General features: G+C 47.1%; 1 protein-coding gene across 1 annotated transcript in view; it reads left to right on the top strand.

Moving 5' to 3' along the window:
* CSMD2 (CUB and Sushi multiple domains 2) overlaps window positions 1-27,107 on the top strand; it is a 784,677-nt gene that overhangs the window by 652,052 nt on the left and 105,518 nt on the right. The window contains exons 35-39 of the mRNA XM_063140724.1: window positions 521-645; window positions 9,205-9,301; window positions 11,708-11,812; window positions 18,996-19,114; window positions 20,545-20,614. Coding sequence (XP_062996794.1) covers window positions 521-645; window positions 9,205-9,301; window positions 11,708-11,812; window positions 18,996-19,114; window positions 20,545-20,614 — 516 coding nt within the window. The remainder of the gene's footprint in view (window positions 1-520; window positions 646-9,204; window positions 9,302-11,707; window positions 11,813-18,995; window positions 19,115-20,544; window positions 20,615-27,107) is intronic.

Below are 27,107 nucleotides of genomic sequence, written 5' to 3'. Positions count from 1 at the left end.
AATGAGAAGTCCCTCCCCAACTGCATTCTCCCAGAGCTTGGAAGGTTAAACTTCAGAAGCGTAAAGTGGGATAAGGATGAAAGAAATTTCTTCGCAGCTCTGGCAGATTATTAAGGGGCAATCTGGCAAGGCAGAGTGTCCTGATGGTTACTTCGCCAAGAGGAATACATTCTTGGCACATGAGATGAGGTGGATGCAAATGTGTGCAAAGAAGAAGGGGGAACTAGTTTTTCCGCCACAAACATTTCTGCGCCCCAAGAACAGCGACATTCACACCAAAATAGTGTGAAATTTCAGCATAGCAAAACCCAAAGCTCACAAAAATGCGATACAGCATTCCACAGATTTTGATGTGTTGTTGTTGGTGGTGGTGGTATTTGGGGCTAGGAGTGGAAATGCAAAGAAATTCTGGGAAATGGTATCAGCTGTTGATAGAGGATCACAGCCTGCTCGCGACCAGTCAGAAAAGTATCACGCTTGTACGCAGTTGATCTGTTAGAGGCTCTCTTGTCTGTTTCAGTGCCCTGCGGTGGAAATTTAACTGAGCGAAAAGGCACCATTTTGTCCCCTGGGTTTCCTGAGCCCTATCTGAACAGCCTCAACTGTGTGTGGAAAATAACCGTCCCTGAAGGAGCTGGAATACAGGTAAAGCAATCAAGGAAAGGCCCTACTGGATAAGCTGGTTGCAAATAGATGCAAAGTGTACACAGAAGAACGGATAATTATGCGCACACACACACACACACACCCAAAAAAACCCACATTTTTGCTGCCCTTAAAACAGCAGCCTTAGCAGCAAAAAATACAATGTTGCATCACAGTATAGGTGTTGTTGTCTCAGCCCAAATAGCTGGTAGTCCTGGTATGATAAATTGCAGGTGGTGAGACAAGAAGCTTAATTTAAATACATTCAAGGCACATTAATGTGAAAACATTTGTGAGTTCATAGAATCATAGAATAGTAGAGTTGGAAGCAGGGCAGGCGTGTTCTGAAGCCGCCGCCCCCACCCCTGTTCGTTCGTTCGTTCGCTCACTCACCACCCCCTCACTCGCCTGCCCACTCCCTCCTGCTCCCGGCTTTGAAGCCAGGACGCTGGGGTTGGGGGGCGGGGCAGAGGCTTTGAAGCGGCGCGCCTGGGTCGCGGAGCTGGAGTGTGTCGCGGGCGAGAGCCAGGCCGGGGTGAGGTGAGGTGAGGTGGGGCAGGACGGGAGCCGAGGCATGGCGGCAACGACGACACAGGGTGGGGCCGCCGCGGGCCGGCCCACCGACCCCCTCACATCTGCCGCCACCGCTGACACCTCCGGGATGTGAGGAGCCGCCACTGCCGCTGCTGAGGGGCCGCCGAGGCCGCCCCCCGCCCGATTGCCCCTGCTGCTGCTGCTCCCCCCCACGGGCCGGTCAGCTGGTTAAAAAAAGGGAAAAAAATGAAGCGCGGCCTGGAAGTACTGAAGCCTCCACCTCCAACCCCAGCGTCCTGCCTTCGAAGGAGCCAGGACGCTGGGGTTGGGCGGAGGCTGGGGCGGCAGCTTTGGAATAGCACACCCAGAAGCCACTCTAGGAGAGCGGCTTCCGGGTACACTGTTTGGCGCCCTCGTTTGCTTGGCGCTCTAAGCGGCCACCTGAGTTGCCTCTATGGCAGCACCGGGCCTGGTTGGAAGGGGCCTACAAGGCCATCGAATCCAACCCCCTGCTCAATGCAGGAAACCACCTTAAAGCATTCCTGACAGATGGTTGTCCAGCTGCCTCTTGAAGGCCTCTAGTGTGGGAGAGCCCACAACCTCCCTAGGTCACTGGTTCCATTGTCGTAGTGCTCTAACAGTCAGGAAGTTTTTCCTGAGGTCCAGCCGGAATCTGGCTTCCTGTATCTTGAGCCCATTATTCCGTGTCCTGCACTCTGGGAGGATCAAGAAGAGATCCTGGCCCTCCTCTGTGTGACAACCTTTTAAGTATTTCAAGAGTGCTATCATGTCTCCCCTCAATCTTCTCTTCTCCAGGCTAAACATGCCCAGTTTTTTCCATCTCTCTTCATTGGGCTTTGTTTCCAGACCCCTGGTCATCCTTATTGCCCTCCTGTGAATTGTCAGGACCAAGTCAAGGCTATGTGAGATTGCACAGAAATTCACACTACAAAGTAGGGGTGTTAAACCTCAGGCCCGTGGGCCAAATCTAGATGGCCCCACCCCCTTTCTCCTGACCACTGATTGCTTGGTGGTTTCCTGGCTCTTGCACTTGTTCCCCACCCTCCAACTCCATTCTAAAAGGTTAAAATGTTTGTCCTAAAGTTTAGTTTCTGGCTATAGGAGCTTTACTGTAAAATATGCTGGTATTTTTCCTGGCATTTTGGCCCCATCCACCTCTGGAATGCAGTTTCTGACAGCTTCTCCAAAACTGAATTTCTCCCTCAGGCTGAAATAAGTTCAACCCCTCTGCTATACAGTCTATAAACTATAAAGTATGTGTTCTCCAATCCAGGCTCCAACTGCTGGAATGGAGTTACAGCTAGGGACGAGCGCAATGTAACCTACAATGTGTGCAAGGCATGAGCTGCAGAAGTCCTTGCTCTGTTGCTCTGTTGGCAAGACAAAAGTGACATGGCCAAGCTTCTAGTTATTTGTGCTAGGCCTGTCCAATGCACATACTTTACACTGCTGACCAATCACAGGGCCCAACTTTGCACACACCATTGCTTTCTTTCTGTGCTTGATGGAGGATTGTGTGCCTGAACACACAGATTTCCAAAGATTTTAATATGCACAATGCATAATCACCACCACAACATTTAGGGTTCAAGCCTTGTTGCTCCTGAATGGCCTTGAAGTTATTCCACTCACGAAAAAAGCATGACGTGCTTGGTTTAAAACTGATCTGCTCCAGATTCCAGATGGGGTGCTTTTCTGAGGAGGCATTCATAGTTTTATTATCGTGGTTGTCCAACAGGGATGTCCATTGCTGGGAAATCCAGCCTTTGCATTTGGAAATTCAGGAACTTTTCAGGGGTTTATTTTAAATTTGCTTAAATAGACATTTGCATAATTTGTTCAAATTCTGGGCACAATTTGCATAATTTGACCAAATATGGTCTGCAATTCCCACAAATTAAACAAATTGCAGTTGCACATTATGCAGATTGCAGCCACAATTTGCACAAATGTCTGTTTATGTAAATTTAAAAAAATCCGTAAAATCCGCCAGCTGGCTTGACTCATTGCCGACTGAGTTGGGCCAGCTTGGAGAAGACTGAACAGAGTCTGGGAGGCTGAGCTGATGAAAGCTCATCAAGTTCCACCCTCCAAATCCACCTTTCTCCAACATCCCTACTCTCCAAGCTGACTTTGACAGCATGGTGGGAAATGTTTGCAAAATTTAAATTTAAATTTAAAGTTGGTCATGAACACAGGGAAGTGGGTAGACTCTACAAACAACCTGATACTGATATTGATACTGAGGCCTTAGCTAGACCTATCTGAAAGTGCAGGGGAGACCTCGCGTTGTGATTAATGTGAGATCTCGCCCTCGTTTACACGTCAGGCGCAATGACCTCAGAAAGAGAGGCATTGCGCCTGCCATTTTTTATTTTATTTTTAGATGGAGTGCACGAACGCTTGTGTGCAAATGTAAGGTTTTCTTTTAATTTTAACTACTTTCCCCGCTTCACCACCACCACCCGACGAGCGCTGTGCCCTGTGCATGGCTCCCGGCTCCACGCGAGTAATCAAGTGGAGCCAGGTAAACCCGTGGAAATCGGCTACACACTCCGCGGTCTCGGGCTCAGCCCAAGTCCGCGGAAAAAGAGGGTGAACCACTCTGATGCTGACTGCAAAAAAAGAAGACTTAAGGGCTTTGCTAGACCTACCTGATAATCCGGTGGTGAGGAGGGGCCAGCCTGCGCTAGATGGGCTGCAGGAAAGCCCAGTCCGTCCAACATTTTTTAATTTTTAAAGGAGCTGGATGCGCATGAATGCTCGTGCACTTAGGTAAGTTTTTTTTAAAAAAGCTTTCGCTCCGCTCCCCCCCTGCCCCCGACCTTCCCTCCAATCTCCCTGGCTCCAATCTCTCCCCGGCGGCGCCCTTCCCGCCCCCAGCTCCGCTCTTCCCCCCCCCAGCTCCGATCCCCTGCCCCCCCCGGCTCCGATCCCCCTGCCCTGCCCTAATGGCTGCAGTGCTCCTGCGGAGCACTGCACCCCGTCCGCCACCTTTCCCAGCTACTCGCGTGTAATTGCGGGAGCCGAGAAAAGTGGCAGAACGGGCTACACACTTGCGGTCTCAGGCTCAGCGCGAGACCGCAGGAAATACTGGGCTACAACTGTAGCCAAATACCCCGGGGGCTAGGCAGGGTTGACCCCTGCCTGACCCCGGGAGCCCCTGTGCATCATCTGAACGCACAGGGGCGAGCCCGGGTGTCAGCCCGGGCTAACCCCTGGTCTACCAAGGCCCCCAAATTGCTCTGCTTCAGTAGGCAAGCAGAAGGGAGAGAGAAAAACAATTAGCACCAATAAATGAGCCCTTTTGCAACTTCCAAACTGGAAGTGAGCACACCTTTCCTTGGGTGCTAAAGCTAATTAACAGATCTGTTTTGTTTGGGTTTTCAGGGTTTTGTTTTAAATAAAAAATAATAGCTAATTTTGCCCCGTATTTGTGGCGCCTTGTTTGCATTGTTATTGGTCTCATACTGTTGTGTTGTTTTGCTGGTCTTGTGACCGTAAATAAATAAATTCAATTGTTATTGGTAATTCCCATGGGCATGCCTGAGGAAAGAGAAGAAGAGAGCAAGCTTGTTTTTCGCAGAGTGAAGCTGTTCAACTGCGGAGGTGGGGCTGCGAAGCATTTGTGGCACCTTGTGATTTCGAGGCGATAATTCATTCATTAATTTAAGCAGTGATGGGGGGAGCCCCAGAGAGAGAACGAACCTGCTATTAGGACATCTCTCTCTCTCTCTCTCTCTCTCTCTCTCTCTCTCTAATTCTCTCTCTCTTTCTGCTTTTGTTTGGAATGCAATGCCTAAGTGAGAATCTCCTCAACAAAGCTGCTAATGGGTTTTTGGAACTTGTGCAAGGGAGCTTTCAAAAAAATAAGCAAAGACAGAAAGAAAAGGGAAGATGTTTAAGGAAAGCATTCAGAAAAGAGAATCCACCTCCCTTTTGACCCCCACCCCTCCATCCCAGCGGTTTTCAAGCTTTCTTCCAGAGGACCTGAAGTTCTCCTGGAGCTTATTAAGAGCTCCTGAATGAGCAGATCAGTAGTGACAGGTGAGGTGCCTGAAAGACAGCTTCCTCGCTGATCTCCTGATCTCCTCCTGCCTTTGTGCAGAAGGCTGAAGGTCTCCTTGGGCCCAGTTCACGCAGGAGGCCCAGCAGGCATCTTGCATGAACGGTGTGTGGGCCCTGGAAGGTGCTGCAGGCCCCTCCTCTGGGTACACAGGGATTCCTCAGCAAACAATCTGACAGGTTCCTCAAAGACAGAAAGTCTGAGAAGTGCAACTCCAGAGGTTTAAGTGATGACCAGTTTGGAAGTGAACCAGAGCGTTTCAAAACAAGGCCACGTTGTTTTGGCATTCTTGGGGGGACTTCCTGGGTATGTACAAGTATAGATGTGTGCAACTAAAAAATAACGTGCTTTAAAAATCCAAACTCACCAGACAAGAATGTGTGAGCTGCCTTCCCCAACTTGGTGTCCTCCAAATGTGTCGGATTGCAACTCCCAAAATTCCCAGCCAGGATGGCCAATGGCCTGAACAACTAGGACACCCGGGCAGGATCTACACTACTGCCTTCAAGCTCTTTAAAGCAACTTATAATAGTTTTGACAACTGTTGGGGCCCAGGACACATTCCATTTACACTTGTCAAAACTATTGTAAAGCAGTAGTGTAGATCTGGGCCAGATCTACACTCGTCTTATATCGTTGCTAGTGTCCCTTTCTAACCTGGTTCTCTGTATTGGTTCTCTGTATCACAAGGCACACTAGCGTGACTTACATTTAGCTGTAACGTTACTGCAGGGCACATTGTTAAATCCTTTCCGTTGTTCTCCCTCCCTCTGAGCGTAGCAGAGTTGCTGGGTTTGCTCCGCCCACTGCCTGCCTCATTCCTAGCCAGCAGTGCAGGGCAATAGTCATAAGCACACACAAACCCCCTCCCAAAACATCTTAACTCAAGTCCCAGGGAATAGCCTGAGTGCATAGGAGCCAGCCACTTTGCTGAAGCTAAGCTGGGCTGGGTCTGGTCAGGGTTTGGATGGGAGATCAAATTGAAAAGTTTTGGCAGCAGCCGCTTTTAAGCCCCGCTGGTCATGAGTTTTGGACTGGGACCAACCTGCACAGAGCTACAGTGATCCTTTGAGCACTCCTTTGCAAAGAGGGGGGAAATGTTAAAAAAAAATCAACCGATGACCCAATTTGATTCAAATTTTAAGGCAGGATGCATGGGAGTACTTCACAATCAAAGCAGATTCTAAGGTGGAAAACTTCTGAGTCCTTTGCATGCAATTGTCAGTGACTGCACAGTATAAGGCTGGTGTGATTTATCTGCTGTAGCAGATAAGATAGCAAATGGGGCGAAGGAAGGAGAACAGGAAGTGGGCGGAGCAAACCCAGCAGCTCTGAGAAAGGCAGAGGAAAATTACCGGTAGGACGAAGCACATGAATCTGTAGCCACGCTGGAACTAAGAAACACAACCTGTAAGCACGACTCATTTACAATGTTGGAGACCCAGGGTCACGGTAACCCATTCAAAACATTATAATAACACCAGTGTAGATTCCCACCTGGCCTTGGTTTGGCTGACTGCAAGACACTTTTCTCTTGCTTCTCGTCTAGCTTTGTCTTGCTCTTCTCTCAAATGCCCAGAACTGCATTTGTCCTTTACCTGGGGCTAGGTTAGTGACCTGCATGGTAGCATAGAGGTCACTTTTGAACTGCAGGCACTCATTATGTGAGTCCCCATAGCCACGCCTCCAAAGTCCAGACCCCTCTGTTGATCCACAGGAACAAACGAGTTCTAGCAATGTTCATCTCCACTGGGAGCAGCTCTTTTGCAAAGCCAGTGTGTCTTAATTGCCCATTCAAGCCAATCCACCCCAAAGTACTGTATACTACAACAGGAAACACTGTATTATTGCTGGGAAAATCCATTCCGCCCCCTAGCTACTGTGAGGGCTGCTGCTAAGCTCAGAAGAAACATGGTATTCTTAGTGGGGTGGCAGAAGATGTCAGTGTCCCTGCTAATAAAAAGTACCGGCACGGTGTCCCTGTGAGCCCTCTGCCCCTGGCAGAACATGCATTTGAGATCTGCATTCAGGCCCTGGACCGTCAGTCGCCCACACTTTTAGACATCCATTAACTCCTATTTTGTACCACAGATAAAGGTTAAACAGTGGCAAATCAGAGGAGGTGGTAGAAACAAAAGCATTCTTCGTGGCAGAACAGAGGCAGTGTCAGGCCAATGAGAATTTTATGTAATCAGTGCGCTCGCTAAGCGCTTCTGGTATGAATTATTCATTCCAGAGGCAGCTTTTCTCTGGGTGAATTAATTTATATCCCAGGCAGTAAATACATGCTGATCCCTGCTGAAATCCTGCACATCAGTGTAGAATTAGAACATTAGAGTGTTTATGCCTTTCCAAAATGGGGAAGCTGGGGGGTATGGGAGGGGGGTGAAACCCAACTCTTGCTTCTGTGATACAGGAAATAATTACTAGGGGGATAATTATGCAGAGGCCAGAGCGATTGGTAAAGGCTCCGTAAAGGTCATTAGCATTTTTTTACTTATTTTTTGGTTTTGCTTTAAAGTTCTCTCAGAATTGTTCTCCTGGATAAATCAAGGAGGAAAACAAGCCAGAACACCAGAAATAATGGTTCATGATCACTCCTCTGGCATGCACCCTTTCCCTCTGCTGCATTCAGCCAAGGAGAAGAAATTGTGTGCAGCTGTCGAATCAATTTGTCGTCCAAGTGTCTCCTATAGCATGTCCAGAAAAGACAAAAAATGGCTACTTAGGGGCCCCTTTATGCTGTTGTCAGGATCAACTGGGGAAGTTTTACCTGAATTGTACCACTTGAAGCTGCTGGAGGGGGTGCCTGTTTGAATGCTGTCCTCTACCAAAAACAAAACCTGAAACTTGGCTGCATGAAGAAAGCTAGGATGTCAGGAATAATTGTTCAGCCTTCAGCCAAGATGAAGGTCTCTCTAAACAGACTGAGTGAGTCCACCTTCTCACCGCCATTGCAACCAGCTGCTCTTCCTCTTGTTCCTCCTCCTCCTGCTCTTTCTCCCTACTGCTACAACTTGTTTGCTTGACAGGCAGAGAGCCAAGGAGCAAGGAGGCCATCCAGGCCCAACAGGTTCCTGGGTACACCTGCAGGGATTCCTCAGCACATAAGTCAACTTGGGAAAGTTATATGTAGGTGGGAAGTTTGAAAATAATCTCCTTAAGGGGTTTTGTTGTTCTTATTTTCATTTAAAAATGGCTTACTTCTTAAAATATTATTGTTAATGTATCGCACATGAGAGCCAGTGTGGTGTAGTGGTTAGAGTGTTGGATGACTGGGAATCAGGAGATCCAGGTTCTAGTCCCTGCTCAGACATGAAACTCACTGGGTGAATTTGGACCAGCCACTGACTCTCAAGCCTCAGCTAGACCAGGGGGCGTTACGGCAACCATCTTGTGACTTTATGATCACAAGCTCGTCGCCCTGGTCTACACGCAGCACGCGACATAGCGCCCTCCATTTTGTTTTTTGTTAAAGCAGACAGAGAAATTGCTGAGGCGTTGTTGTTGTTTTTAAAAAAACACCTCAAAAATACTTTTCCCCCTCCCCACCCCTGATGCACGGTTCCCGGCTACTCACGAGGAGCCGGGACAAACTGCGACACCCACCCACATGTTCTGTGGTCTCAGGATCAGCCCAATACCATGGAAAAAGTGGGCTAGAAGTGTAGGGCGAGATCCCGGTGAAAGGGAGGGATCATCCCTCCCTGCTCCCGGGATCCCCTGTGTGTCATGTGAACGTACAGGGATGATCCCAGGGAGATCCCTGGAATATTGCCCCATCTAGATATGGCCTCAGTCTAATCTACCTCATGGGGGTTGTTTTAAAATTAAAATGGAGAAGCTGCCTTGGGTTCCTCGCAAGAGGAAGAAAGGTAGGATAAAAATGTCATCAATCCATTGTTCTTCATTCCTTTTTCTCCTGTCTTTCTTCCCAGATCCAAGTGATCAGTTTCGTCACAGAACAGAACTGGGATTCTCTAGAAGTCTTTGATGGTGGCGATAACACAGCCACCATGCTGGGCAGCTTCTCAGGTAGGTTCTGAAGTTGGCCCAGGATGGGCTGCAGCTCTGTGTAACTAACCAAGCAAGGGCAGAGCAAGTTTGGGTTGAGAGAGGAGGTGGCCAGCATGGCACGCTCAGCCACTCACCGGGCTCAACAGTCCAGGTTGGTTTCCCCAGGAGCAAGAAAAAGACACCTGTGGCGGAGGTCAAGAGACCCTCGCTGCTCTGTTTCTTCCTTCCCTGCCATTGAAGCTCCTCCTCTAATGAGATCGAGTTTCCCAGTCAAGCGAGGGAAAGCAGTAAGATAAATGAGGGGTGGCACAGAGAAGGCGGAAGGAGAGTTGAGCGTTTCCCCTCCCATCCACAGTAGGCACGTCGCAAGAGCCTGGGGCAGGGGTGGAGTCTGACTTGATCTCCCGGATTCCACTTGATCTCCCGGATCCCGTGGACCCACCCACTGAGCAGTCTGCCGTGTGGGTCCGGCAGCTGCCCATTCCCATAACGAACTGCCATTTGTGTAGAAATGGTGCTCAGGGATCTCCAGAAATGTAATGTTGCATAAATGGCCTCTTTACAGCCACCATTTGCACAATATTACTTTTCTGGGAATCTCCAAGCTGCCGTTTCTATGCAAAGTGGCGGCTCGCTATGGGGACGGGCAGCTCCTGGACCCACTTGTCAGGGGTCCGGTGACCTGCCCGGAGAAACCGTCTCAGTGACTGCCTGGCAGTGAGTCTTCCATCCCAAATCCACAGCATCTCCATTCCCCGCACCCTACAAATATCCCACCCTATTTCCTTCTTGGCGTGTTAAAGAAAGGGTTACATCACAGCCTACAGGTGCTTGAGAAGGGTTGTTATTTTGTCCGCACTGATTGTCTCAGGCTACTTGGCATCCTCCCGTGGTCTTGCCTGGGTCTGGAGCCCTGCCACGTAGCACTCCTAGCACCTTCTTTGTGAGCTGCAGTGGTGCAGGATGGGGGTCTCTTGAGACCTGCCCATGTTGGGGCCCAGTGTTGCCCCTCCCCTGTCCTTCCTCCTCCCCTCCTGTATCCGACAACCATTTAAGGCCTGGCCCTTTCCGGTTGCGCTGTTCTGAGTTGCTGCTCAGGTGTTGGGCCGTGGTGGCCTGTGGCGCAACATTGTGTGTCATGATCTTGCTGCAGTGGAGGTTCCCTTGGGCCTGCCCAAATCCCCTTCTTGCCTTGCAGGGGAGGGAATGGCAGAGAACAGCAGATGGTGAGGCAGAATAAGGTGTCACTGCAGGGTGAAGGAGGGTTGTGTGTGCACGCATGCCTGTGTGCCCGTGTGTGTGCACATAAGAGAGAGAAAGAGAGAGAGAGAGAAATCGGTGGGCAAGGGGGGAAATGAGGATTCGTAGTAAGATGGACCTGTGAGGCTTGATCTTGTCAAGTGTAAAACTGGCCACCAACCAGACTAGGACTCTGAGGGGGCATGGGGTGAACTCAGAAACTCAGTGGGGAAAGTGTAAGCAGTGAATCAGAGAGATTCCCTTCCAACCTTCTCAAAACTCCACTGTTGGTATTACCTGCCATGACTGACATGGCTCTCAAGAGGTTGCATTCATTCATGTTTTAAAATTTAGCCGGTGTCTCTCAGGGAAGCTTTCTGGGCCACTTCCACAGGGAGCTTTGCCCTCTTTCCCCCAGGGCTTCCTTTGCTCCTTTCATTCCAAGCCCCAAGCCATTATTCAGGCAGCAAACAAGGGAGCAGAGTGCCGGCGGTTCCCCCATGACTCTCCCTCGCCACCGCTTTCCCGTGCTCTTCTCATCTCCAAATCCTCTTCGCAAATCTGTTAGACCGATTGAGTAACGCTTGATGGGAGGAGACATGTGCCTCTGCCCTTTGAACACTGCCTTTCTGAGGATCCTTCTGCCAGCTTCGTTGGAGCCTAATCAAAAATGTTAAAGGCTGCCTTCTCAGACATGCAGACGCGGCCTCAGTAACAGGCAGGTTTTCCCCTGATCTCCAGCGGCATTGAGAAGGAAGGAGGGGCACGCAGCAACGATGGTAAAATTCATTGTTGTACAACTCATTGTTGTTCCATTTAAAATGGATCAGTTAAGTGGACTTTGCCTGGTTGTCCGAGTGTATTATTATTATTATTTTACTTGCTCAGTAATGAACTGTTGAACTTTCTAAGCCCTGGTATGTGCCCAGTTGCATCACTGGGCGTGCACAGGGATGACTCTGCGGCCCCCTAAAGCTGGACGGGAACCCCTTCCCCTCAGCTGACTCCTCCTTCCTTGTTTTATTTACCAAAGATGGGGAATGGTTGAAAACAATGAGCTCCCTCCCACAAAGTGTCGGGTGTGAAGGGAGTTAGACCTGGTATGGATCCACTACAACAGTATTGAAAAGTGCAACTCTGCTAACATCTCTGCCTCTTGTGTGTGTGTCCCCCCACCACCACCAGGAACCACGGTCCCTGCATTGCTGAACAGCACCTCCAATCAGCTCTATTTGCATTTCTACTCGGACATCAGCGTCTCTGCCGCAGGATTTCACCTCGAGTACAAAAGTAAGGACATTCTTGTGCAGCGCTGGTGTGGTTGTCAGGACTGTGAGCACTGTGTAGCCGTCAATGTCCAGATACAGGATCTAGGTAGAATATGTGGGCTGTAGTTTGGCATGAATCGAAAACTGGAGTGTAAAAAGCCTGCCAAGTTTGTAGCTCTCATTATTACATTAAATGGGCCAGGCGTGTGCAGGCAGTGACGGGTGAATATGCCGAAAGCAAAGAAGAGCGTTCAGAAAGCAAACTCACCCTAGTCTGGGTCATGCGCTGAGCACTGGACCCCCACTGGCTGCCTACCCCCTGCCCGCCACACTGTGGGTACCTGGTGCCCTTGGTGAGCCGCCCTTTTGCGTAAGAATGATGGCTCGGCCTTTTTCATAACAGCCCGTCTGTGCAAATGGTGGCCGTAGTGTGGCCATTTATGCAAGATTGCAGGTGTAAATGGACCGTTTACATCTGTAATCTTGCATAACTCGCCCCTTTACGCCTGCCATTTGCACAAATGACCCTTTACAAAAAAGGCCACGGTGACTCGCAAAGAAGAGGGTAGCTGCACGCTTGCCCAACTTGGCGCACACCACGTCAGGCAAGCACAGGCAAGCATCCATGGGCTGGCATTTGGGAAAGTGATCTGGCAATTTCTCACCAGGCTTAAAGTCCCAGCCAGGGGCCTGCATCATCCCTAGCATTCAATGGGACTTATGAAATTCATGGCATAAGTGAGCTCTGTTTCATAGTCATGATAACTATTGGCACCATATTGCTGTAGAACACTATAGACCCCACAAACAGTAAATACAACTCTTAAAAGAAGAAACAAGTATGGAACTTTGGAAATATGATTTCCAGTTTTAACACATGTGAACAATGAAAGCATTCTGCAAAATACCACTAAAATTCAGCCCCATTCTTACCTATTCATGCTGTTTTTGGCTGATTCATTTTAAAAGATTAATTAAGGAATATTTTATTCTTTTCCTCTTGTTAATGCTTACCACTATCTTATAATGATTACACAGTCCTGCTGACTCCACTTTAACACAGCCTTTCCTAAAATTGTGACATACTCTACACTTTTTCTGAATTAAAATTGAAGGCATACATATTTCCTTGACTCCAGCAACGTTTATTTCTAAGTTGCAGCACGAAGTCACAAGTAGAGATGGCAGTGGGGTGGGGGGATTCATCCAGCTCACATTTTACTGTGAACTTGCTTAATTTTGCACTTTTGGATGCACTTTTGGATGACAGAACACGTTGCCTTTTGAAATTTGCACTTCTCTGAATTTTGTAATGGAGTTTTCCCTTCAAAAGTCTTGTATACAAATGTCATTTATCCAAGGAAATAATGAATAAAAACAGTATTATATTAGGAAAAATTGTTGCCAAAATGTTTTTTATTGGAACTTAAGACTGAAGAAATTCTCAAAATTTGAGATGAACTAAATTTAAGATTGGAAAAAATGGGAACTGGAGAGAGACTGAAATGGACAGTTTCATCCACCCCTAGGCATAAGTGACAGACCTTATTACACAGAGATTTCAGGTCATAGTATTTTAAGTATGCAAACCATATCCTTTACCACTGACCACCCAAGAAACTACTCAACATTGTAACAGTCCATTGATCCATCTAGTCCAGTATTGCCTACTCTTGCTGATATTGGGCTCTTCAGGTCCTTGGGTTGAGAGCTAGACTGTTGAATGACAATGGCGTTAAAGGAGTCTAGAAGAGGATAAGGAGATTGCAGAGAAACTGAATGAATTCTTATCATCTGTCTTCACTGCAGAAGATATAGGACAGGTACTTGTGCCTGACCTGATGTTTTAAGGAAGGAAGTCTGAAGAACTGAGGCAAAGAGTAGTGACAAGAGATAAAAGTCTCAACCTTATTAAGAAACTGAAAGCTAACAAATCACCAGGCCCAGATGGCATCCATTCTAGAGTTCTTAAAGAAGTCAAATGTGAAATTGCTAATCTTCTAACAAAAATATGCAGTATTTCCCTAAGATCAGCCTCTCTACGAGACAACTGGAGAATGGCCAATATACCACCATTAAAAAAAAATGATCCAGAAAATTACAGGCCAGTTAGCTTAACATCTATTCTGGGTAAATTTGTAGAAAATACGATTAAAAATATAATTATTGAATGTATAGAAGGGCAAGCCCTGCTGCAAAAGAATTAATATGGCTTCTGCAAAGGTAAATCCTGTTCTTTGAGAGTGTTGATAAACATGTGGGCAGAGGTGATCCAATAGACATCATTTATTTGGATTTCCAAAAGTCTTTTGACAAAGTCCCTCACCAAAGACTCCTGAGCAAACTTAGTAATCATGGAATAAGAGGCAAGCTGATGTTATGGATCAGTTACTGATTAAAGAACAGGAAGCTGATGGAGGAATAATTAAACAGTTCTTGCAACGGAGGTATGTAAACAGCAAGGTCACACAAAGACTTGTATTGGGATCAGAGCTTTTTAATTTGTTCACAAATGATTTGGAATTAGGAGTGAACAGTAAGGTGACCAAGGGCCTTCCTAGACGAGGCCTTAGCGCGCCTTCTGTCCCGGCTTCCCTGCTGTGCGTCCAGATGACGCACAGGGGAATCCGGAGACAGGCCGCGCTGAGGCCTTCTCCAATGCGCCATAAGCGAATTCGCTTATGGCGCGCCTTTTCCCCAGCTCCGGCCTGAGGCCGGAGCTGGGGAAGGTCTAGGGACTTCCGTGGCTTTTTGCGGCTAATCGCTTACTCACGAGTAGCCACAAAAAGCCGCGGACTGGCCACAGCGCTGAGCGCTGTGCCCATCGGCCGGGGAGATCCCGGGAGGGAAAAGGAGGGGAGACAACACAGGACACACACACACACACACGGAGGGAAAAGGAGGGGAGATGACACAGGACACACACACGCACGGAGGGAAAAGGAGGGGAGACGACACAGGACACACACACACACACACGGAGGGAAAAGGAGGGGAGATGACACAGGACACACACACACGCACGGAGGGAAAAAGGAGGGGAGATGACACAGGACACACACACACGCACGGAGGGAAAAGGAGGGGAGATGACACACGGGACATGGAGGGAGAGAAAGATCAGGAAGGGATCAGGAGCGGATGGGGGGGTTAACTAATAAAAAACCCTTACCTTCTCCGCAGTCTTCGGGCGCACGTGGCCCCTTTAAACTTTTTAAAAAATGGCCGGCGCTGCAGGGCTTCCGTCGTCCCTGCGCGTTGTGCGTCTAGGAGGCTGGGCGGCGCGCGTTAAAGTTTGCACGCCGTCGCCCCGCCTCCCTGCCGGCTTATCCCGGCAGGTCTAGCAAGGCCCCAAGTGTTCTGGTGACACCAAATTATTTAGGATGGTTAAAACAAAAAGCGATTGTAAAGAACTCCCAAAGGATATATCTGAAGTGGGAAAATGGGAATTAAAATGGCAAATGTAGTTAAATGTAAGCAAGTGATGCATACTGGGGCAAAATTTGCCAACTTTGTGTATACACTGATGGCATCTGAGCTAGCAGTGATTGACCAAGAAAGGTCTTGAAGTTGGGAAGGACAGCTTGATGAAAATGTAGACCCAGTGTGTGGCTGCTGTGAAAAGGGCAAATTCCATGTTAGGCATAATTGGGAAAGGAATGAAAAAATAAAACTGCAAATAACATACTGCCCTTATACAAATCTGTTGTGCAACCACACTAGGAATGCTCCGAACAATTCTGATTGCCAGGCCTAAGAGGAATATTGTAGAGTTGGAAAAAGTACGGAAAAGAGCAGCTAAAATGATACGTGACCCACTCCCTTATGAAGAAAAGTTATGCGTGGAACTGTTTAGCTTGGTAAAAAGGTGAATACGGGGAGAGATGATAGAAGTGTATAAAATTACGAATAGTGTGGAGAAAGTGAATAGGGAGGCATTTCTCTGTCTCGTAATACTAGATCCTGGGGTCATCCTATGAAGATGATTGGTGGGAGATTCAGGACAAATAAAAGGAAGGACTTCTTCACGTGTTGCATAGTAAAACTATGGAATTAGTTACTACGAGATGTAGTGATGGCCACCAATTTGGACAGTTTTAAAAGACAATTAGAGAAATGATGGGATTATGCTGCCCCCAGTATCAGAGGTGATGTGTGTATGTACACCAGTTGCCTGGGAACATGAGCAGGAGGGTGCTGTTGCACTCCTGTCTTACTTGTGGATTTTCCACAGGTGGTTGGTTGGCCTCTGTGTGAACAGAGTGCTGGACTAGATGGATCCTTGGTCTGATCTAGCAGAGTTTTTCATATGGTTCTAGAGAGGCATCTTTCATAGCCCTGCTACATGAATCCACTCTCCTGTAGATGCTGAAGAATGAACATGGGACTTCAACACACATGTTCTACCAATGAACTGACCCCTTTCCCAGTCCTGCTAGCAGAGAGAATTTCAAACGGAGACCTTTTGCACGCAAGGCATGTGCTCTGCCACTGAGCTAAGGGCCCTCCCTGTCAAAATACTAAATCAGGACAGCACTCGGGATTAGGTGCCCAGTGCAGACCCAGCACGTGTCTGTCAAGCTACGGAGCGTTCGCCAGCTCTCTGGCTGATGCACGGAGGCATGACGCCTGTGGACTCAGCCACTGCCTTCACAGACAGATGTCTGGCTGAGAACACCAGAGCAGCTGCTGCACCATTCGTAGAGGCAGAAAAGGGAAGGTCCAGTGCCAGCCACTGGAGGGACACCTGTGGGGGAGGGCAATTTCAGAAATGAAAGCAGCGTCCCGTTACCTTCCATTCACCCAATGAAGATCAACAGCAGACATAATGCATGCATTTCCAGATAGGACACATCCATTCTATGTATCCAGGAGTACTTTAAAAGTAGATGTACACACACACACACACACACAAATAACTTTATTTTTAGGGCCAAAGCAAACATGACGTTTTGTGAACCGCCCAGAGAGCTTCAGCTATTGGGTGGTATAAAAATGTAATAAATAAATAAATGACATTAATGGAGTGAATGTCATTAGTATGCCTAGTTTATAAAAATCTCAATAGCAGCCATGCTGGGGGCCAGGAAGATGAGCAGTGTCAGGGCTGCAGTGTCCAGGGAGAAGTGTTCTATTACTGCTCCAGCAGATACAATGACCCCCGCAGCTCCAACTTGCCTCCAGTGGGAAGCTGTTATTGGAGAGAGTGGGAGTTTCCTTTCCAGGGCCAAATACCAGCTTTGGGGGTGGATTTTCATTGGGGCTGTGGCAGGGGGTTACAGAGCATTAACCTTCTCCCTGTGCAATGCAGTCCCAATCCTGCTCACCACCACCCAGCCCCGCAAGCCTGCTATTTTTAAAACAAGATGTCCTCTTTGGGCCTTAGAGTAAAAATTGCCTGCCCTCCCAAAGGCCTGCCCATTGGGCCTCTGAGTGAATCCCTGATATCTTGTGTATTCTGATTGGAGAATCACCTGCAAGTTAAGAACAAGGGTGCTTCAGGGTACAAGCATCACCTGAGGGGGATCCCAGCACCTCATCTCCTTGAAGTGGGTGTTGCTTCTTCGTGAATTGTTGTTGTTTTCCCTGCGTGGAGCTCGGATAAAACCCCTCTAAAGAGATTGCCTTTCCCTCTCTGCCTCCACTGCTTTGCATGCATTCAGTTCAATACGTAGCAACTCCTGTAAGAGGATGTCCAGCAGCAGGATTGAGAAAGACCTTTGTCTGCCACCATAGAGGGCTACTGCCTCTCTGGCTGGGTGGACTCCCCGTCTGACTCAGTACAGCAGCTCCCTATGTTCACTCCTTTCAGAACAAATTTCATGTTGCTCAGGGTCCCTTCACACGAGCGGCTGGCATCCCCCCACCCCCCTTCCCCTCAAAGATTGCTTCTGGAGGTTCGACTGTTAAACATGGCTCTCCCATGAAGACCAAGAAGGAAGCCAATCCTCTTTCAAAGTTCAGCTCCCATGTGTGAGCAGAAGGAGCAGAAAGCTGCTTAGCTAGCCATTTCCAGACACACTCGAACTCTGTCAGAAAAAGAGGAAGAGGAAGTTTGCACAGCCTCAGCAGCCTGAAAGGCAAGATGAGTTGCTCTGCTCTAGGCTTTGACTTGCTTGATTCATCACCAGAGTGCCAGTCTGTGCCGGCGCTCTCTCTTCTCTTGGAGAAATTGGTTATTTTTAAGAGTCCAGAGCTATAGTCTCATTTCCCTTGTCTCACTGGCCGTTTCTACACCTGCCTTTTTCCCCAGGATCATCCTGGGATAATCCCTGTGCATCCAAATGACACACAGGGGATCCCAGGAGCAGGCAGAATGTTTCTTCCATTTGCCTGGGATAATCCTTAGGTGTAGAAAGGGTCATAGTCATCTCTGGTCAGAGTTTGTGAGTTTGGGGAGTGCTAAGAAAATCCATAATACTTTTTTGATCAGGGATGGTAAAGGGGGGGGGGGGGGAATGGTTGGTGATGCGGGAGAGAGAGAAAAGTGGCCAATGTTAAAGCTATGGCGTCTGCATTTGGTTAAAGTCTTAAGTGGGGAAGTGGGGTGTGTGTGTGCAAACATTCAAATTAGTCTTTGCCAGGTACTGAGATGTTTTCAGTTTGCACCTGGAATTGGGGATGTCAGAGAAATCCACAATGGAACCAAATTTGTTTGGATTTTTTCCAGACTGAACCAGCTTTTTCCCTGTCGGGCAGAGTCCGCACACATGTAGACCATTTTCCTAACCTTCAAGAATTATGCGCAAATATCGTCATGGAAAAATACACAAAAATAACAAAATGTGGCTAAAAATGTCCATTTCCTTCATAGGCTAGAGTGTAAAAATATACTTTTGGAGAAATTTGTGCAAATTTAGAAACCAAAAACCCCCCAGCTGATTCTGTTGATGGGCAGATGATGGAATGAAAGGCGCCTGACAACCCATGGAACACAGAGGGAATGGATTTGCACTTTCCATATATCCCTTCCTGGAACCCCCAGATTTGAAAATAGAATATTGAGTTTTTTACTCAAACTGATACCAAAGAACTGTTCTCAAAAGTTGGACAGATCATCAGTACTAATTTCCTTATCTCACTGCATTAATCTACGTCATGATTTCAACAGAGCAGGTGATGTACACGTGCATGGGCACACACAGAGGGACACAGACACACCAACAAACACACACACTCATTGACCCCTTCTTGCTTTCTCGCAGCCGTAGGCCTATCCAGCTGCCCAGAACCCAACGTCCCCAGCAGTGGTCTGAAGATTGGGGAAAGATACCTGGTAAACGATGTGGTCTCCTTTCAATGTGAGCCAGGCTACGCACTCCAGGTACGTAGCATCACCAAGTCTGTGCAATGTATCAGGGTTTGTAACTCTGTGATAGAAAGCAGCCTGCAGTAGATATGGGAGCTTCTCTCTGTGGAACAACAAAGCCAATGTGAAGAAAAAAGATGGGATTTGAAGGATTTGAGGGAGAGTCAGGAAAAGGAGCTCAGACAATTAGAGATGGTTCAGGAATTTGATCTGTACAAATGGAAAATACCCTGATCTACCCCTCTTCGGCTGATGGGACGATCTAATCTGAACTCTCCATGACATTTCACATTTCTGTGCATGTTTCTGTGCAGTTCTCCGCAAATTAACTGCATCAAAATACACATTTAAATATGGATTGGAGAGAATGTGCATATTCAACATGCATATTCAATTGGAAATTTAAATATGCATGTTGAAATTTTGTTTCAAAGTAGTGTTATAACGCAGAAATGGAATTATGTGCAAAATAGAAAGATGCAAAAGTGACATGGACCAGAAATAGCGTTGACTTCCTCATGATAAGTTCACCATTCCCAGCATCTGCCACGCCCCATCCCTAGGGATGGGCTAACTCATCCAGGTCTGTCTGATTCATTGGGTGCTCACCCCACCACCGCCTTCCCCACCACCACTGGTCAGCCGGTGTGACCTTCTTTTGAGGTTTGACAGGGAATGATGAGCGCTTGGCAACTGTCCGCCCTCACTCTGCAAATTATGCATTTTCTCCATTGCTTAAATGGCAGCCATAAAGCCTGCCATTTAAGCAATGAAGGAAATGCATAATCTGCAGAGTGCATAATTTCTGGAAATGCATTATTTCTGGAGCCTCCATTCTGGTGCACAATGGAGGTTCTCGATGAGGGGTGGTGGTGGCTGCCAAGTGTTGGTCGGGCCCCGCAGGTGCTCAGAGCATGAGTCTGTGAACTCACCACAGACACCCGACTGAGTCTAGAGGGGGTTGATGTCGTGTAATTGGCCAGACTCCCAGGCCACAGCTAGACCTAAGGTTTATCCCAGGATCATCCAGGGTTTGCCCCTGCCTGAGCACTGGATCCCCTGTGTGTCACCTAGATGAACAGGTTTGACCCCTGGATGATCCAGGGATAAACCTTAGGTCTAGCTATGGCCCCAGACTCAGTCAAATACCTGCAACGTCCCTGCCCATCCTACATTGTTAAGAAGAGGCTTGATCCTCTAAAGATGCTTTCCAGGGGTTTGCAGGTGGCTGGCTGCAGGGGAGAGGAGAAGAGAAGCATTGTGCCTCCCACGAACAACTTTAAGTTAACTCACCTAAGGCTCCAAGCCTATGCATATATCTTTGGAGCTTCCTTGTAGCAGAATGTACCCTTGTTTGTCACAGAGGCCCTCCCAAGTCTCCCCATTAGGACTATTTTCCCATTCTTTCCCGCCTTCTAATGGTCTGCTTTCCTTCCTTGCTCCAGGGACATTCTCACATTTCCTGCATGCCAGGGACTGTCCGGCGCTGGAACTATCCACCTCCGCTGTGCATTGGTAGGAGACGGTGTCCATGGAATTTGTTTTTAAGGAGGAAGCACCCTCCCTAAAGAGTCCTGTGTTGCTCCCCTCACTATATGGCTCCCAGAGCCCAGTGATGACCTGGCTCTTTAAAGCATTCTTTGGTGGAAGTACAACCAATAATCTGTTCAGTTTTCCTATCCTACTATTATAACCTTTTAACATGTTTCTTGACATTGTATGGATAATTTATTCATTTGATGGATTTATATTCCACTTTTCTATTAAATCTCTCAAAGTTGCTTATATTTCTAAAATGCAATAGGTACATTTTTTAAAAAAACACCGTACACTTAGAACAAACAAAACTTGTCCAGCTGAAACAGAAGGAAGAGCAGGGAATAATGTGAATCACAACTGGGGATATTGCTGTGTATCCCAGGTATGTGTGCTTCAGGGCTCTGTTGGAAGCTACTCTTTCTCAGCACAGCACTTCTACCCACAGTAGAACAGTGGGCTACACTGCAGGGTTGTTGTATGCTGCTCTCTTAGCCCAACGTGCAATGTGGGGGTAAAAGCAGTGAAAACACGGCAGGGCTGTTGTAAACTACCCATGCAGATTCAGCCCAAACCCCTCCATCAGGGGTTTTAATACTTGTGGAAAACCCTGCAGGGTTGCTGTAAGCCACTCAGAACCTGACCTACAGTAGTCAGTGTGAACTACACTGCAGGGCTGTGATAACACACTCCCTTCCAACAACTGCTCCTCCCGTCTTCCAATTTGGGGATAATGAACTCTATTGGAATTTGCACCACAGGGTTATTTCTTAATGTTTCAGACTAAATAAGAACTGTAAGAGCAAAAACTCTTTTCTTTGCTACCTTTTGGATTGTGGGTGTGTATGGAGGAAGCGCGGAGGAGTGAATATACTTGTTCCCAGCCCAGTCTACATTACAGTTTTTATTTTACTACCTTCATTGATATTTATGGGCAGCCCTCTCTTCCATCCCTGGGGACTTTTAAAAATAGAATCTCAGCATGAACCAGGAGGTATCTTAGCCAGAAATAAACTGTTCTTCCTACCCTTTATGTATACCTATGTGCCTCCACCCTCCTGTTCTAGCTATTCCATTCTATCCCCCCCTCCCACTCGATTGTCTGTTGTTCTTGTCTTCCTACTCAGTCTACCAGGACTAGATGTCACTGAGTTATTATGGGACTATTGCAGCAGGGTTCTCCCTCCTAGGGCTACTTCTAAAGCTTTTTTGCATATCTGCTTACCTGTCAATTACCCAGGGTTTTCCAATGCCCCCTCTCTTGTGCAGGGTCAGTTTTGATTCCAGCTCTACAGGGCTCCTGTATCTTTAAGAATTGCATAGAAAAGGGAATTTCAGCAAGTGTCCTTTGTATGTATGCAGCACCTGGTGAAATTCCCTCTTCATCACAACAGTTACAGCTGCAGGAGCCCTGCCCTCTTTTGTATCTGGTCACTCTAGTATAGTTCCTGCAGCTTTAACTGTTGTGATGAAGAGGGAATTTCACCAGGTGCTGCATGCAGACAAAGGACACCTGCTAAAATTCCCTTTCCTATGAAACTCTTAAAGATATAGGAGCCCTGTCCTCCTTTCCATAATGGTCACCCTATCAAACCAGTATTAGTATATATTATAAATGAACAAAACTGCCTGATAATGAGTGGAGCTGCTGGTGAAATTCTGGCCACCTGCGCCTTACTGGCTTTCAGGCTACCAAGCAAGCAAATGGCAGTAATGGACGAGAAAGAGCAGTGATGAGAAGTTAGACTTCCCTGAGGGAGGGGGGCCTTCAGGGTGTCTTGGCCCAAATCTGGCACTGGCTATTGGCACATTTCAGTGCAAAGAAATAGTTTAACATCATCCCTAGCTTGGCCCTTAAACTTTGGCCCATTAGCCTGCTTTCAAATGGTCAATAAAATCATGGTGAAAATAAGGCTTTCTAGAGGATCTACATTACTGCTTTAAAGCGCTTTATAACAGTTTTGACAACTGTCTATGGAGTGTGTCCTGGGCCCCAGCAGTTGTCAAAAGTGTTATAAAGCACTTTAAAGCAGTAGTGTAGATCCGGCCCTGTTCCAAAACAAACTGTGACAACTGCACAATTAAGATTCTACTCCAAATTGGCCCCTGGCCAGTATTATTTTAACTGATAAAATGCCACAATGACTTGGAGCCACACTCTTGGATAGATTTGGAACTGTTTTAATTCAGGATTCTTCACGTCGATTGATGAGTTTGGTTTATCACACTGATGGCTTACAGTCCCCAAAGTGCCTTATAGCGCTTTCTCTTAAGACTGCCCAGCATCGCCTACTCCACTGCCTTGCAATGCTCTTCTCCATTGTGCAGAAGGACTTGAGTTCTAATCCAGCAGCCTTCCAAATAGTCTCCCACATGCAAAACCACACTGAAAAGATAACAATCTAGTGATCTGCTGAGAAAAACCAAAACCAACTATTACACCATAGCTAGACCTAAGGTTTATCCCAGGATTGTCCTGGGGTCAAACCTGTTAATCTAAGTGCCACATAGGGCATCCAGCGCTCAGGCAGGGACGAACCCAGGATGATCCTGGGATAAACCTTAGGTCTAGCTACAGCCTTAGTCTGCAATGCTATGGAGTTAAAGCACTGCAGCCTTCAAACAACTGAGATCAGAAACCTGTTTTTCCACGTGAGATTATTTTCATTTGCTTCCTCTGAAAATCAGGATGCTTAATTTACTGAATAAATATGCTCGCTGCACATCCTGAATGCGAAATTGCCTTTGACGGTAAAAGGCTGAAATGATAATCATAGTTAAAAGACAGTGAAAGGCTGAAAAATATTCAAGCTTTGAAAAATTGTAACCCAGTCCCTACAAGGCTGAGGGGATGGTTTCTCCCTAAACACACACACACACATGCACACACACAATCCAGATGTTATCCTTTTTTAAATAATTGAGGAGGAGTTCCATTTAAGTAGACATCAAGGGGTTGGGGAATTAGGGAACAGCACAGTCAGCAGGAAAAAAAATACATATAATGAGCCATTAAATGAAGGGAAGCCAGTTCTGTCAGCGTCAGGATGGATTAGAGGCACAGGGCTCTACGTTCTATTTTAGACTTTACAAGTGTGGACCTGAGAGGAATCACTGAGATTACTGGAGGTGGAGGGATATAGGGGGAAGAAAGTGGGCCCTGGGTTAAGATTGGGAGATGGAGGTTTGGGCTCTTGGGTGTGGGGGGGGGGGGTCCCATGGGACTGAGCCTTCCCAAATTCTTCACCTTATTTATGGGTGTCAAATTTGAGGGATGGGGAGGATGCTGAATATTCTCCAGGGGAGTGAGTTCTCCCAATGATTTGGGGAGGGGGCAAAACAGAAATAAAAAAGATTCTGAGAAAGTCTAGCTCAGCTAATGGCTGAAAGAAGCAATATTGTTCATACTGGTGGATGGAGGAAGTGATGGAATAAAGAAGAGGATGGGAGAGAGCTTAGGCCAAGCATTCTGTTGCCTTCTATACTACAGAATTAACAAAATTAAAACTGATTCCACAATTGAGCTGGAAATTCTCCATCCCCTCTGTTCGGCACTGGTTAGGCCTCATCTTGAGGACTGTGTCCAGTTCTGGCACCATATTTCAAGACGGATGCAGACAAGCTGGAGGGGGTTCAGAGAAGGCCAACAAGGATGATCAGGGGTCTGGAAACAAAGCCCTGTGAAGAGAGACTGAAAGAAATGGGCATGTTTAGCTTTGAGAAGAGAAGACTGACGGGAGTCATGAGAGCACTCTTCAAATACTTGAAAGGTTGTCACACAGAGGAGGGCCAGGATCTCTCCTCAATCCTCCCAGAGTACAGGACACAGAATAATGGGAAGCCAGATTTTGGCCAGACAACAGGAAAAACGTCCTGACTGTTAGAGCAGTATGACAATGGAACCAATGACCTAGGGAGGTGGTGGGCTCTCCCACACTAGAGGCCTTCAAGAGGCAGCTGGACAAGCATCTGTCAGGGATGCTTTAGGGTGGATTCCTGCATTGAGCAGGGGGTTGGACTCAATGGCCTCATAGGCCCCTTCTTATTCAACTATTCTATGATGCTATGGATGGAGAACTATATTCATTAATTTATTTGTTGCATGTATATCCCACCTTTCTTCAAAGGAGCCCAAGGAACAGTGTATGATCCTCTGCCTCTTCATTCATTCCTCACAACAACCCTGTGAGGTAGGTTAGGCTGAGAGTCAGGAACTGGCCCAAAGTCACCCAGTGAGCTTCATTGCTGAGTGGGGACTAGGATCTGGGTCTCCTGGGTTCTGGTCCACACTCTAACCATGACACCACAGAAATTCAGGGAGAGCTGTTTTGCCAAATATTATGCGGGGGGAGCTGAAATTTTCCAACAGTATAGGGGGAGCCCAGAAAAAGAAAATTCACAGATATTTATCAGGCAACATTCCCGAAACGTTTCAGCTGACTTCTGCAACAGAGCAATGTCTCACCCTCACACACCCCCGGCACCCCCCCACAGGATCCTTTTTAACTATGAAGGGCCATTCCCTCTCCCCTCAGAATTTGCCTGTACTTAGATTGCAATTGCTCCAGAGACAAACAAAATCAAAAGTTATCAGTATTTACTTAACTTTAGAATGTCTGGTAAATAACAATATTATTTACCAGACCGCTAAATGATGGTCCGTGCTTTTCCGTAAATTTAATGTTATGTAAATGGCAGCCGTAAAGGAGCCATATACGCCTGTAAAGTTGTAGAGATGTCTCATTTACGCAACATTAAATTTCTGGAAAAGAACGAGCTGCCATTGCTACACAAAATGGAGGCTCAGCAAGGGAGCAGGCGGCTGTCGAGCGCTTATGGACCACAATGCATTTAGCCAGCAGGGGTCCAGTAAGTGCATCAGTTTGGCAAGTGAGGTCCAGGAGTCTGAGCAGAGGGGGAGCCCACTGGACTACTTGGACACGTGCAACATCCCTAATTTTAGATTTATTTATTTATTTATTACATTTTTATACCACCCAATAGCTGAAGCTCTCTGGGCGGTTCACAATTGTGCTAGTGGTGTTGGGTTGCCGTATTCTGAATCCACAAAACTGGGACAATTTTTTTTGGTGGGGGGGAAGCTAGGATTCTAAAAAACAACTAAGCAATATGTAAAGGTCTAGGGAAAGAAAGAAAGCTAACTAAGCTTTAGTTATCTAACACTGCAACCCTATGTGTGTATACTCAGAAACAAATCCTATGAAGTTAAATAGGACTTATTCCCAGGTAAGTATGCATAGGATTTCAGCCTAAAGTACTTAAGCACCTGCAAATAAATAAATAAAAGAACAGTTTAAGCAAACAAACAGAAAAAAATGTCACTAAATTACATTTCTCCACTAGTTCTCAAAAGCTAGAGGAGACTTCAGTACGGAGGCTTACACTCCACTGAGCAGGCTCAAGGCATCATTTCAGAGGTTGGAATTTCTCCAGCCGGCTGGAACAGGAATCCGGGATTCTTGACTGACTGGCCGGGACATTTGGGAAATGCTTGGAAACCGTGACATTCCCGGTTTTCCAGGACGTATGGCAACCCTATAGTGGTGGGCCCGTGAGCACATACATACAATGGGATACTACCCCAAATTTAAACAATTCCAAAACAAAAAAACCCAATCCCTTCATGAGGGTGTTGTTGTTTTTAAAGGCCACCACATTTGGGGGAGAGGCTTCAGCCCTGCAGTTTTGCTCATTTTCTATTTTCAGCCAAGGAAGCATGTAGAAATATGATTCTACCACCCACCCATCCCTCCATCCCACACTCTTAAGTCCCTCACCTCATTCTGTGTGGTGTGTGGACTGGCTCTCATTTTAATCTTCAGCAGAAGATTTTTCCAGGTTTCATATGGCGATGTCACAATTGTCCCTGGAGACTTTTTTTTATTATTTTTTACCACTCTGCAGACTTAGCTTAGACCATTAGACAACATACTTGCTGTGTTTTTCTTTTTCAGAAGGCGGTTTAGTGCTGGCTTCCTGTGGATAAATGGGGTGGGTGTGCATTCAAACATGGAGTTACAATACGAAGTGGGTAGCTTTGCATCAAAAGCAGTCTGAGAAGCTGCTAATCCAGGAGGGTTCAAAGATGGATGAGAGGCAGTTATGCTTAAATTCTCCATAATGCCTTTCTGTAAACATGCTGTTTATTAATTTTTAGAACATCCTTTGGAATAGTTACTATATCATAGAATCATAGACTAGTAGGGATGGAAGGGACCTATAAGGCCATCGAGTCCAACCCCCTGCTCAATGCAGGAATCTACCTCAAAGCATACCCGACAGATTGTTGTCCAGCTACCTCTTGAATGCATCTAGTGTGGGAGAGGCCATGACCACCCTAGGTCATGGGTTCCATTGTCATGCTGCTCTTACAGTCAGGGGCCTTGGCTAGATGGGGCTTTATCCCGGGGTGCCCTGAGATCTCATCCTCCACTTTAGGCCTGGTTTTTCA

This window comes from Elgaria multicarinata, chromosome 13 (genome assembly GCF_023053635.1).
Source record: "Elgaria multicarinata webbii isolate HBS135686 ecotype San Diego chromosome 13, rElgMul1.1.pri, whole genome shotgun sequence".
NCBI classification, from domain to species: domain Eukaryota; kingdom Metazoa; phylum Chordata; class Lepidosauria; order Squamata; family Anguidae; genus Elgaria; species Elgaria multicarinata.
This window is presented reverse-complemented; position numbering and strand designations above follow the sequence as displayed.